General features: G+C 47.1%; 1 protein-coding gene across 1 annotated transcript in view; it reads right to left on the minus strand.

The window, feature by feature from the left end:
- LOC119977728 (solute carrier family 22 member 3-like) overlaps positions 1 to 13,298 on the minus strand; it is a 50,373-nt gene that overhangs the window by 12,680 nt on the left and 24,395 nt on the right. Inside the window, exons 6-7 of the mRNA XM_038818928.1 lie at positions 11,403 to 11,509; positions 4,185 to 4,399 (exon numbers count right to left, since the gene is read on the minus strand). Of these exons, the coding sequence (XP_038674856.1) occupies positions 4,185 to 4,399; positions 11,403 to 11,509 (322 nt within the window). The remainder of the gene's footprint in view (positions 1 to 4,184; positions 4,400 to 11,402; positions 11,510 to 13,298) is intronic.

Raw genomic sequence — 13,298 nt, forward strand, 5'->3', positions numbered from 1 at the left:
GGTGCGCGACTTCCTGAGAAAACAGGTGCCGGCCTTTCTGTTGCTGCCGCCACGGGGGATACAGGATAGAGTAGTTTCCAGTACCTGGATGGGAGAGGGGAAGGTATCGGGTATTTACCAGGAGCTTTCAGAGGCGGAGGAAACTCCAGTGGAGGAGCTTAAGGGAAAGTGGGAGGACGATCTAGGAGGAGAGATAGAGGCAGGTCTGTGGGTGGATGCCCTAAGCAGGGTGAATATCTCATTGTGCAGCAGGCTCAGCCTGATACAATTTAAGGTAGTCCACAGGGCACACATGGCAGTGGCTCGGATGAGTAAGTTTTTCGGGGTAGAGGTCAGGTGTGCGAGGTGTGCGGGAAGCCCAGTAAATCATGTCCACATGTTTTGGGCATGCCCGAAGCTTAGAGGGTTTTGGCAGGGTTTTGCTAAGGCTATGTCCACGGTGCTAAAAACACGGGAGGCACCGAGTCCGGAGGTAGCAATCTTTGGAGTGTCGGAAGATCCGGGAGTTCAGGGGCGAAAGAGGCCGACGTCTTGTCCTTTGCCTCCCTGGTAGCCCAGAGACGGATCTTATTAATGTGGAGGGGCTCGAAGCCCCCGAGTGTAGAGACCTGGGTTAGTGACATGGCTGGGTTTCTCAGTGTTGAGTAAATAAAGTTTGCCTTAAGAGGGTCAATGTTAGGGTTCTCCCGGAGGTGGCAGCCGTTCGTGGACTTTCTCGGGGAAATTTAAAAATGTCAGCAGATGCAGTATCCCAAGGGGGGGGGGGGGGGAGGCGGCGGCGTGGGGGTTACGGGCGGATTGTTGTTGTATGGTTGAAGTGTGTGAAGATTGGGCTGGGGGGGAAATGTTTATTTTACCATGTTAATGCCATTGTTTTTGTTACTGTTATAAAAATTTTCAAATACCTTAATAAAATATTATTTAAATAAAAACAAAAATAGAGGTTAGGAATCCTGCGATGAGTAACTCACCTCCTGACTTCCCAAAGTCTGTCCACAATCTACATGGCATAAGTCAGGGGTGTGATGGAATACTCTTCCCTTGCCAAGATCAGTGAAGCTCCATCAACAGAAGAAGCTTGTCACCAATCCAGGGCAAAGCAGCCCGAATGATTGGCACCACATCCACAAACATTTACTCACTCCACCACCAGCGCCCTCTAGCAGCCACGTGTACCGCCTACAAGATGCACTATAGGAACTCAACAAAGCTCCTTATACAGGGGGCGGGATTCTCCATCCAACGACGCCCAGAATCGCGAAGCGCTATTGGGCATAGAATCATACGTCAGCCGAAAATCATGTCCAGCGCTGGGTGCCCAACGGAAAGCCATGCTCCCGTGCCTTGACAGCAACGTGAATGTGTGGCTGCTTTGGGACTCAGAGGGGATACGAAATGAGTCCGACATCGCTACGGTGTGCTGACATTTGTGTCACTGGCCAGTGAACGTCTGCCAGAGCCGGGGAGGGGGAGGGGTATAGATCACCATTGCCGCAGCCTGAAAAGCAGCCATGCAGCTGGGTACAACGCTGACTGCCCACTGTGAACCTAATGCCACTAGCCGTATGCGTACCTCCAGACCACCCCCCAGGTACCCTCTCGCCTCAGCTGACCCATCAACGGGATGGGCGTGCTCCAGCGCAGCCCCTGCCATCTTCGTGGCTGGGATTAGGGTGCGTGGAGAGTGGAATGCCTATACTCAGCTCCTGTTTGTCAGGCTCTCAAATGCCAATCCCGACCCTAGCCAATCACACACCAGCATTCATTGAAATTGCCCAAGTTCCATGTGGCGCCCATTAGGAAGTCCTGAATCGCTCTGGGACCGGCACCACTTTTGGGGCTGCAGAACTCAAGCCATTCATTCCTTGTGCCTGAACACTCCCTGAAACGGTCTCTTCAGTATTTCCCAAACCCTTGACCACTACCATCAAGAAGGACAACGACTGCAGATACCTGGAACACCATCACCTGTAAACTACCCTCCAAGCCGCCCACCAGCCTGACTTGGAAATATATCCCCGTTCCCCTCCCCTGCTCCTACCTCCTGACCACCCCCCACTGTGCTCCCGCTAAATAGACCACCCAGCTAGCATAGCAGCCCTGCCCACGCCCAAACCTCCTACCCCTTCCTGCTTCCCCTCCAACCCTGTCTACACTCCCCAAGAAACAAAGAAACCGAAAAAGATGCACTCACCTTTGATGCTTCCCAAACACCAAACCCACCAAATGTGCTCCCATTATTTTTCACAATTCTCATATCTGAACTGTGGAGTAACCTATTAAAATCAGAGGGTTCCATCCGACAAGAGTCAGAGACAGAGGTTAGAGGGCAGTTACTAGTTGTAGGTTTTTTGGTTACACTCTGGTTCTCTTCCTTTTGTTTTATTATTTTATGGTGCACTATATTACTCTAACAAATGATATCATGAAACCTTCTTGTCAGTCTAAGTGTGGATATGAACTCCTCACTTCAAGGCACAGTGGTTAGCACTGATGCCTCACAGTGCCAGGGACCCTGGTTCGATTCCGATCTTGCTGACTGTCTGTGTGAAGTTTATACATTCTCCTCGCGTCTACGTGGGTTTCCTCGGGTGCTCCAGTTTCCTCTCACAGCCCAAAGTTGTGCAGGCTCGGTGGATTGACCATGACTGTAGCGGCGCTGGACTCAGTCCGCAGCTGCCACACGGGGCCCACGGAACAAAATAGCATGAGTGACCCACGCCGCCAGGAACGCGGCCCATCGGGGGCGGAGCATCGGGAGGCCGCCCATACGGCGTGCGTCATACTCCCCAAGTATGCCGCTTTTGAAGGGGCGGTGCATTGCAAAGGTGGCGCCGCCCCCGATTTTGCTGCAAACTAGGATTCTCCAGCCGATCGCCAAATGCGCTTTCAGCGTCGGCGACCAGAGAATCCCGCCATCATCTTTCTGGGCATAATTGTAGCTGAACGTGGTGGTGGCAATTGGAGGTTGGCATTGCCTTGTGCTGACTGCTTTATTTTGATAAATTAATCCATTCAACAGGAGGGGGCTTTATACTTCCAGTGCCAAAAATGATGGTGGAAATGCATTTTGATAGAAAGAACATGGAGAGACAATATAAAGTAAAGGGTAAATTCTTAAAGAGGTGGAGGAGCAGAGGGCCCTGGGTGTATATGTGCATGGATCATCATAGGTGGCAGGACAGGTGGAGAGAGCAGTTAGTAAAGCAGAACGTTTTCTGGGCTTTATTAATAGGGGCATAGAGTACAAGAATAAAGAGGTTACGCTGAACATATTTAAGGCACTAGTTAGACCTCAGCTGGAATATTGTGGACAGTTCTGGGCGCCACACTATGGGAGGGACATGAACATATTGGAGAGAATGAAGAAAAGGTTTACCAGATTGGTTCCGGGGTGAGAAACCTCAGCTATGAGGATAGATTGGAGAGGTTGGGATTGTTCTCTTGGGGGAGAAGAAAGCTAAGAGGAGATTTGATAGAGATGTAAAAGATTATGAGGGGGTGGACAGAGTAGATAGGGAGAAACTGTTCCTGCTTCCAAAAGGATCAAGAACGAGAGTGTGCAGATTTGAAGTGATTTGCAAAAGAAGCAAATGTGATGTGAGAGAAAATGTTTTCACACGAGTAGTTCGGGTCTGGAATGCACTGCCTGGAAGTGTGGTGGAGGCAGGTTCAATCGAGGCATTCAGGAGGGCATTGGATGGTCATCTGAATAGAAACAATGTGCAGGGGTATGGGGAAAAGATAGGGTTATGGCACAAAGTAATGATGCTCGTTTGGAGAGCTAGTGCAGACACAATGGGCCAAGCGGCCTCCTTCTGCACCGTAACAATTCTGTGATTCTGTCAAATATTGACAATGCTCATAGGGAAATCTGGGCTATGGTTAGGATGGTCTTGGTAACTAACACAATGGAGGGCTGTTCACTATGATCCCAGTGTTTGATGTAATTGTAATTTAATAACAGCTAGTTCAATGTTCTACCCCAACAGTGAACATCCCAATGAGAAGTGAAACACATTTCACACTTAAGAATAAGACAATGATGGGTGACACCCTACAGGAAAGGCTGAATTTCTCAGGAAGAATGAAGTACAAAGTCCACTTTAAAACCTGAGTTGTTCAACATTCCTCCCACGAGTTATACGGGTAAGGTTTTCCATACAGAAGCATTCAGCACTTACCTTTTGAAATACATGCTGCCAAGAGACAGAATGTTCCTGCCACTATGTGGGAGACCACAAAGGGACTCCGTCGACCCACCCGTTCAACCAACAGGAATCCAAGCAGTGTTGCTGGCAGTTCCACCGCTCCAGCGACAAAGAGGTCAATGTAAGTGTCACCTCCCTGCACTCCCAAACGCAGGATGAGCCCGAGGTACACCAAATTGCTGGTGAACCTGAAAGAAAGGGAATACAATCAATTCAGCTGCAAAATCGCTCTAACCGTTTCACCTTTGAGCAAAATCACCCAGAGGAACAAACAGGCTCACCCACATCCACTACTCTTGTCTCATCCTGAAGAACTCTGTCATGGCACCTTTGTTGCTTCAGATAGCACAGATAGACCCTTCCAGGATGAAGAATGACCTTTGGGGAAGAAAATCTGCCGTTCTTACCCAATATGTCCGATGTGTGATTCCAGATCCACACCAATATGGTTGACTCTAAGCTGCCCTATAAAATCGCCGAGGAAGCCACACATACTGTAAGGCTAACTCGGGATGGACAATAAATGCTGGCCTAGCCAGTGGCGCTCACATCCCAAACACGAATAAAGGAAAGTAGTTAGCAGGTCAGAAAGGTTTTCATTCGGTAAACCATCAAACACTGGTGAATATAAACACAAGAACTTAAGACCTAGGAGCAGGAGTAGGCCATCTGGCCCCTCGAGCCTGCTCCGCCATTCAATGAGATCATGGCTGATCTTTTGTGGACTCAGCTCCACTTTCCTGCCCGAACACCATAACCCTTAATCCCTTTATTCTTCAAAAAACTGTCTATCTTTAGCTTAAAAACATTTAATAAAGGAGCCTCAACTGCTTCACTGGGCAAGGAATTCCATAGATTCACAACCCTTTGGGTGAAGAAGTTCCTCCTAAACTCAGTCCTAAATCTACTTCCCCTTATTTTGAGGCTATGCCCCCTAGTTCTGCTTTCACCCGTCAGTGGAAACAACCTGCCCGCATCTATCCTATCTATTCCCTTCATAATTTTAAATGTTTCTATAAGATCCCCCCTCATCCTTCTAAATTTCAACGAGTACAGTCCCAGTCTACTCAACCTCTCCTCGTAATCCAACCCCTTCAGCTCTGGGATTAACCTAGTGAATCTCCTCTGCACACCCTCCAACGCCAGTACGTCCTTTCTCAAGTAAGGAGACCAAAACTGAACACAATACTCCAGGTGTGGCTGCACTAACACCTTATACAATTGCAACATAACCTCCCTAGTCTTAAACTCCATCCCTCTAGCAATGAAGGACAAAACTCCATTTGCCTTCTTAATCACCTGTTGCACCTGTAAACCAACTTTTTTGCAACTCATGCACTAGCACACCCAGGTCTCTCTTCACAGATGCCATGCATCTTTATCTGGGCGGCACATTGGCACTGCTGCCTCACAGCTCCAGGGACTCAGTTTCGAATCCGGCCTCGGGTGACTGTGGAGTTTGTACTTTCTTCCCGTGTCTGTGTAGGTTTCCTCCGGGTGCTCCTGTTTCCTCCCATAGTCCATTGTTGTGCAGGTTACTGGGATAGGGTGGAGGCGTGGGCTGAAGTCGGGTGCTCTTTCCAAGAGCCGGTGCAGCTTCGATGGGCCGAATGGCCTCCTTCTGCACTGTAAATTCTATGATTCTATGAAGACACGGGTCTGGAAGGGTGCTGTTCTTCCTTGGAGGAAGCGAGGGAGTTGGAACCGAGTTTCTCAAGTCATACAGGAGAACCTGTATTGAGAGAGTGCAGGAGGTTTCTGTGCCAGCAACAGTGAAAGCAGGCTTCAAGGATATTGGTTGCTTCAAGACAATAATTTACAGGACTTCTAAGACTTGATTGGGACTAACCGGTCTGCAGTGTGACTGACCAGCAGCATATCTGTGCCTGTTCTCTGTACCACTGGACTGCAATGAGTGGTAAGAGTTGTTGCTGCTTTTCATGACAATGGCATAAATCCACTTCCTTCAACTTCAGACCTGGGCCTAACGACCATTGACAGAAACAGATCCCTCAGGAACACCAATTTAATTGAGACAAGAGTCAGTCCTCAAAAGTTTGAGATAAATCTTCCCATCCACCCACCTCTTAATCTCATATCACTCATTCCCTCCCAGGAAGGAGAGGTTAGGAGTTGGAGCAAATAAGGAGTTGACATAAAGGGTGGTGAGAAATAGCAGCAGTTAAATTGTAGGAAATGATTGGAAGTGTTTATTGAATTTGGTTGGGGACAGCTCTCTTCAGCTGTCTGCCATGTGATATGGGATCGCCACAGTGCTGCTTCATCACCCTTCCTATTGGCCATTGTTGTTTGGATTTGGAGGGTGGTTTTCCAGCTGGAAACCCTCCTTTCCTGCCGCTAACCCTCCACATTTATCTGGCCTGGCAATTTGGATCTGGACTTAAGCTTCATTATTCATCCTGGCAGCTGTTTGCTGTTTCATGGACTTGATGATGACCCGTGAGAGTGAGGCTTCTGTGGTACGGAGGCAAGCTACAGACATTTTGGGAACACAGGTCTTTGTGTGATAGTTGGAAATGGGTGAAGAACATCAGTGGTGGGACATGACGTCAGTTGTCTTGTCAATGTTCTAGACTCTGTTCTCTGGTCGCAGGTTGATGGCTCTCTTTCTCCATTTCCCCCTTTGCCTGTATTATCCTCCTAATGTTGACATGGATGACATTCTCCATCTCCATCATCAGTCCTTTGACGTACATCCATGATGACAGGAGCAGCAAGACGCAATCATTCCGGAGATTCTTACTAGGTGGTACGAGCATCGAAAAAAATTAGATCAGCTCCATCATAGCTCCTGTCATCCCATGAATCCATGTATATCTGCAGATGTCTCATTAGAAGTGCCTCCCAGGCCTGGGACGGTGGTAGAGGCGGGTTGCCTCACATTCTTTAAAATGTACCTGGATGGGCACTTGACATGTCATAACATTCAAAGCTATCGGCCAAATGCTGGTAAATGGGATTAGGTAGGTAGGTCGGGTATTTTTAACATGTCGGTGCAGATTCGATGGGCCGAAGGGCTCTTTTGCACTGTCTGATTCTGGAATCATTGGTTACAGATTAAGAGATAACCTTGATCAATAATTAACTATCTTGGTTTGATTTATTGTCACATGTACCGAAATACAGTGAAAAGTATTTTTCTGTGGCCGAGGGAACGTACACAGTACATACATAATAGACAAAAAGAATAATCAACAGAAAACATTGGCAAAAGGTACATCGACAAACAGTGATTGGTTACAGTGCGGATCAAGGGGCAAAACAAAGCAAATACATGAGCAAGAGCAGCACAGGGCGTCGTGAATAGTGTTCTTACAGGGAACAGATCAGTCCGAGGGGGAGTCGTTGAGGGGTCTTGTAGTTGTGGGGAAGAAGCTGTTCCTATGTCTGGATGTGCTGGTCTTTAGACTTCTGTACCTCCTGCCTGATGGAAGGGTCTGGAAGAAGGCAATGCCTGGGTGGGAGGGGTCTCTGATAATGCTGTCTGCCTTCCTGAGGCAGCAGGAGGTGTAGACAGAATCAATGTGGGGGTGGCAAGCTTGTGTGATGCATTGGGCTGAGTTCACCACACTCTGCAGCTTCTTGCAATCTTGGACCGAGCAGTTGCCATGCCAGGCTGTGATGCAGCCGGATAGGATGCTCGCTATGGCACATCTGCAGTGGTTTGATAGAGTCGATGCAGACATGCTGAATTTCTTTAGCTTCCGTAGGAAATAGAGACATTGTCGCGCTTTCTTGACTGTTGCATCAATGTGAGTGGACCAGGACAGACTGTTGGTGATGGTGACCCCCAGGATCTTAAAGATATCGACCATCTCCACTTCGGAACCATTGATGCAGATGGAAGTGTGCGCTTCCTGAAGTCGATGATCAGTTCCTTGGTTTCTCCGACATTTAGAGAGAGGTTGTTTCAGTACACCATGCAAACAAGTGATTTATCTCTCTCCTGCAGTCTGATTCGTCATTGTTTGAGATACGGCCCACCCCAGTCGTATCATCTGCAAACTTATAGATTGAGTTGGAGCTAAATCTTGCCACACAGTCATGTGTGTATAGGGCGTACAGTAGAGGACTGAACACACATCCTTGGGGGGCCCCGGTGTTGAGGACTATTGTGGATGAGGTGCTGTTGCCTATTCTGACAGATTGCGGTCTGTTGGTGAGAAAGTCAAGGATCCAGCTGCACAGGGAGGGATCAAGATTGCAGAGTTTGGTTATTAGTCTTTTTGGGATAATGGTGTTGAAAGCGGAGCTGTAGTCTATGAACAGCAGTTTTACATAGGTGTCCGTTTTGTCGAGGTGTTCGAGTGTTGATTGTAGGGCCAGAGAGATAGCATCTGCTGTGGACCAGTTGCAGTGATATAACTGTTAGAACTTGCAAGTATCTTACGGATTGGGAACAATTAACTTCCCTGTGGCTCTTGCAGAATATGAGCTACCCTATTAAGGGAGTGGGAGACCTCTAAACAACGTTGAGTTGTACAATATATAAAACCGGCCAGTTAGGCACCAGCTAGGGAGAGTCTTAGTTGGGATCTACCGAGTGTAGTGTGTAATAGTCATTGTAAATAAACTAAGTTGTTCGGAACTACTCGGTGGTCTCCCTTCGTGGTCTTGTAAAACCATCCCAATGTATCATTTGAAGTCAGTGAGACTATATGATTGATTGTCCAATGAAGAGATATCATGTCACATTCTTAGACAGTAACACGTATGATAAGGTTATTGACATCCCAGCTCAGGTGGACCTTTTACTGAATCAAAAACCTTCCTGTTCATGAAATTGATTGAGTTGTTATATACACATGTCAATATCACGTGTTCTAGAAATATACAATATTACAACACAGAGAAAGGCATTTGGTCCAGGAGGCGACACCAGTTCTTTCAAAGAGTAATGCAGTTGGTCCCTTTGCCAAACGCCTGCAATATTATCTCCTTCAGGTGCTCATCCCGTTCCCTTTCAAAGGCTGCTCTTGAATTTATTTTCAGCCCCCTACCAGATTGCACATTCTGAATTCTGGTGACTTATTGTATTAAATTGTTTTTCCTCATGTTGCCTCTGGTCCTCCGCCCCTTAGCCTTTGGAAAGAACTTCTTTTCAGTTACTCTATCTAACTCCTTCATGATTCCAAGCAGCTCCCTCAAATCTCCTCTTCGTCTTCTCTGTTCTAAAGGCAACAACCCCATATTTATTCCAGGCTAATCACATAACCATACTCCCTGACCTCTGAAACCACTCTCATTCTCTTCTGTACTCTCTCCTGTAGTGCCCAGAATTGGACACAATAATCCATATGGAGCTGAATTAGTGTTTAATATAGTTTGTCCACCAATTCACCTGTCGACGTCCATTTGTGTTCAATCAATTGCACTTGGATCTGTGGGGATGCCACCTGCTGTCTTTGTTTTGCATGTTCCACACAGTTTGCCTAAGTAGACCATTAATGACCTTCTCTATGCAATGCCGTGCAAATGATGTGAGATCCTCCAAAACAACCTGGACAGAACCAGTGGCAAAAACCATTCAAAGCAGTGGTCACATTCACTTGTATTGACAGTGCTGTTCTCTTAATGGAAGGGCGTTATGGCACCTCAGTCAGAGCCAGGATAACTCTGCAATAACTCTCCATTGAAAATGGCATTTCCCCAGTCCAAATATTAACGTTTTCCAGGGCTCACTGAATGGCAGAGCCTCAGAGAAGCTGCAAAGAATCAAATGGTAAAAAATCGACGTTGTTACAATTCTTCACAAAGCTATATCACAATCAAGATGGTCTCCTTGATGTGATACCTTCCTCAGGGTTGCCTGTGTCTGCCTATGGAAATGTACCAGTCATGCAAAGGCAGATTTGGTGGTGGGTTAGGGGGGTCGGGGGAGTTTTGAACATGGCACTTCAGATCAGTCGCCTGGCACCTTCCTGTTCATCGTGCTGGATGACGAATGGAAGCAGCTACCCGGCTGGCTACAGCAGGTCACCAATTTGTACCATTAGCCGCCACTTGGGACCAGATTGGGGATGTTGCCGGGGTCTTACCAGTAGCAGATGGGCCTCATTCTACAAGCGAAGCATGGCAGGTCCCTGGAAACTGCCTTCCAGCGACAGACAGAAGGTGACAGCAAAGCCTCCTTTCGTTATTCCCTTCCCACCCTTTACCCCAGGACCACGGCTATGGCTCAGACCATTTGGTGGAGGAAGATTCTGGTTTGACACTCATTATGGGCAAAATCATGGTGATAAACCACACCATTCCATTTTGCCTTTACCTTAACCGCCAGAAAATTGAGTTTCTGGAAAGAGTAGTAAATTACATGGGTATTATAAATTGTCACCAGGAACAAATTTGACTCTTGTCCATGATATGCAAATATCTGATTACTTACTGCAGTCAAATTATCAATGCAAATATTTCTGCATGGATGATTGAAAAACATCTTCACTTGCTCACATTGAACAATATTACTCCAATTTCACCAATACTGCTTGAACTCCAATTGAACCCGCATGGATATGTGCTTGCATTGTGATAATTGCTCATTTGTCACACCCTGATCCTGCCCCCTCCAACATCCACGGACTTTCAATGATAGTCATTGTGTAGTCAAGGGTCAGGACCGGCTGGTTTTCCACTGCCTATCACATGGTCTTGCAGCAGAGCCTGGGGTTGAACCTGAGAAGTCCTCGGTTTAGAACATAGAACAGTACAGCACAGAACAGGCCCTTCGGCCCTCAATGTTGTGCCGAGCCATGATCACCCTACTCAAACCCACATATCCACCCTATACCGTAACCCAACAACCCCCCCCCCCCTCCTCCTTAACCTTACTTTTATTAGGACACTACGGGCAATTTAGCATGGCCAATCCACCTAACCCGCACATCTTTGGACTGTGGGAGGAAACCGGAGCACCCGGAGGAAACCCACGCACACAGGGGGAGGACGTGCAGACTCCACACAGACAGTGACCTAGCCGGGAACCGAACCTGGGACCCTGGAGCTGTGAAGCATTTATGCTAACCACCATGCTACCCTGCTGCCCCTTTGTAAGGGGTTTTATTCAATGATGTTCAAAATAACTCAAGTCCAGAGGTCATGCAAACGGCTCAAAATCGTCTCACCCATTCAGTAATGAATCTTACCATAGACAGTGTCAATTTCTGATCTTACCAGGAATACATTAAAATAAGTGTCCGCTTTCTCATTTGTGGTGTCCGAAATAAATCCATTAAGGAAGGATTCTTTATCTCTTCAGAACTGTTCTCTCCTCTTATCATCTGAAAAACACCAGTAAGTCATGTCATTGGAATAACATTTTTTAATTCCTTTGAATCGAATTTCTGTTGGGTGTCTGCAATTAGCTTGTTGGGCTGCATGGTCTATTTCACATTAACAGGAGGCCACAGATACATGTACCTTAAAGGGGGAGTTGCTTGTGTGCTGCCTGTTTACCTAGATCCTGTGAAGTGTAATTCTGAATGCCGCACAGCCAGGGACTGTGAAGCTTGGAGGGAGCATTGCCTATGTCGCGTGCATTTTTTTCCATTTTTAAATAAATATCCAGTTCCCGATTGAAAGTAATTGTAATAATTCCAGGAGGTGCAGAGTGAAAGGCCAAATTGGTTTATTTTAAACTGAAAATAAAGATGCTACTGCGGCACACATAACAAACGCCCCAGCCCAGGACTATCGGGAACTGCTGGTCCGGGTCTGGGAGCCACATTTAAAGGTCCCGCGAACGAGCCCCAACTGGATGAGCCTCCGCTCCCTCACCACAGAAACCCATAATACAAGAAGCCCACGGGGAGATCAATGAGCGATTTCCCCCGTGGCTCTCGTGAGGGCTGTCACAGTCATGATTAAATCATGCTTCCATCAACCTTTCAGGCAATGCATTCCGCATCATGACAGCTCGCTGATTGGAAACAATTCCCCACATCACCCCGTTTTCTTTTCTACCCTCTAGTGACTCTCGTGCCAGTGAAAATGGTTTCTCCTTATACCTACTCGATAATTTTGAACAGCTCTATTAAATCTCCCCTGACCATGCCTTGCTCTAATGAAAGAAAGAATTGAATTTATATAGTGACTTTCCCAAAATGCTTTACAGCCAATGAAGTACGTTTGAAGTGCACAAGTTCTTGTGCTATAGGAAGTGATGCAGGTAATTTGTTCAATGTGATAATGGCCAGAAAATTAGTTTCTGAGATTTTGATTGAGGTATAAATTCTGGAAGCTTCATTTATAGGTCCTGCCAAAAGCCCCAGCTGGGCGGGTCTCTCCCCCCCCCCCCCCCCCACTATGGGAACTTGTATTAGTTGAGAGTTAGTTGCCACAGTGACCCAGAGTTTTCAGTCAGCGAAAGCAGACTCATCACAAGGCAAGTCTTGCTGAAAGATTTAGCAACCTCTCTGGTGAGGATTTGAGCTCTATCGCCATCTGGTGGTATTCCAACTGATTGCGTGCCGGCTTTCTGAAGTTTCCCAGTGTGAAATTGGTGCGATGTCCTCACGTTGTAACTAAGCAGCCAATGGCATTAAAGGGCATTCACAGACTCTCAACCAGAAAAGAAAAAAAAAGAACAAAAAAAAACCACGGGAAGACAGTACAAAACACCAGGGGGAGGCAGAGAACAAGTGGTGTCCCTTCTTCTGTCATCTCCACCTTGTCTGCTTGTGGAGGTGAAGGCGAGGTTGTCCAAGCTAGGTGCCTAAGCATCGGAAATGGAAAATGTATATCCCCCAGCTACCTGGTGTCAAAATCAAATACGCCACAGCTCCGCAACATGTTGATTTGATGTCAGCAGCGACTGAAACATGAGCTGTGATGAACGCTCCTGTCTTCCAGAGGCGCATCCCGCATCCCTCAGGAGTTCTTACAAACTGTTTTGATATTTCTGCCCACTTTATTCTCACAATCGATTTTTTTCGATTTGTATTAACTTTCTGGTGGTCCTTTGCTGGTTTCTAAATCACTCCCAATCCTCAGACTTGTTACTCCCCCCCCCTCCCCCCCCCCCCCCTTAATCTAATGCCATTTTTACTTTCTGAGAGAACCATAGATATG

This window comes from Scyliorhinus canicula, chromosome 1 (genome assembly GCF_902713615.1).
Source record: "Scyliorhinus canicula chromosome 1, sScyCan1.1, whole genome shotgun sequence".
Lineage (NCBI taxonomy): Eukaryota > Metazoa > Chordata > Chondrichthyes > Carcharhiniformes > Scyliorhinidae > Scyliorhinus > Scyliorhinus canicula.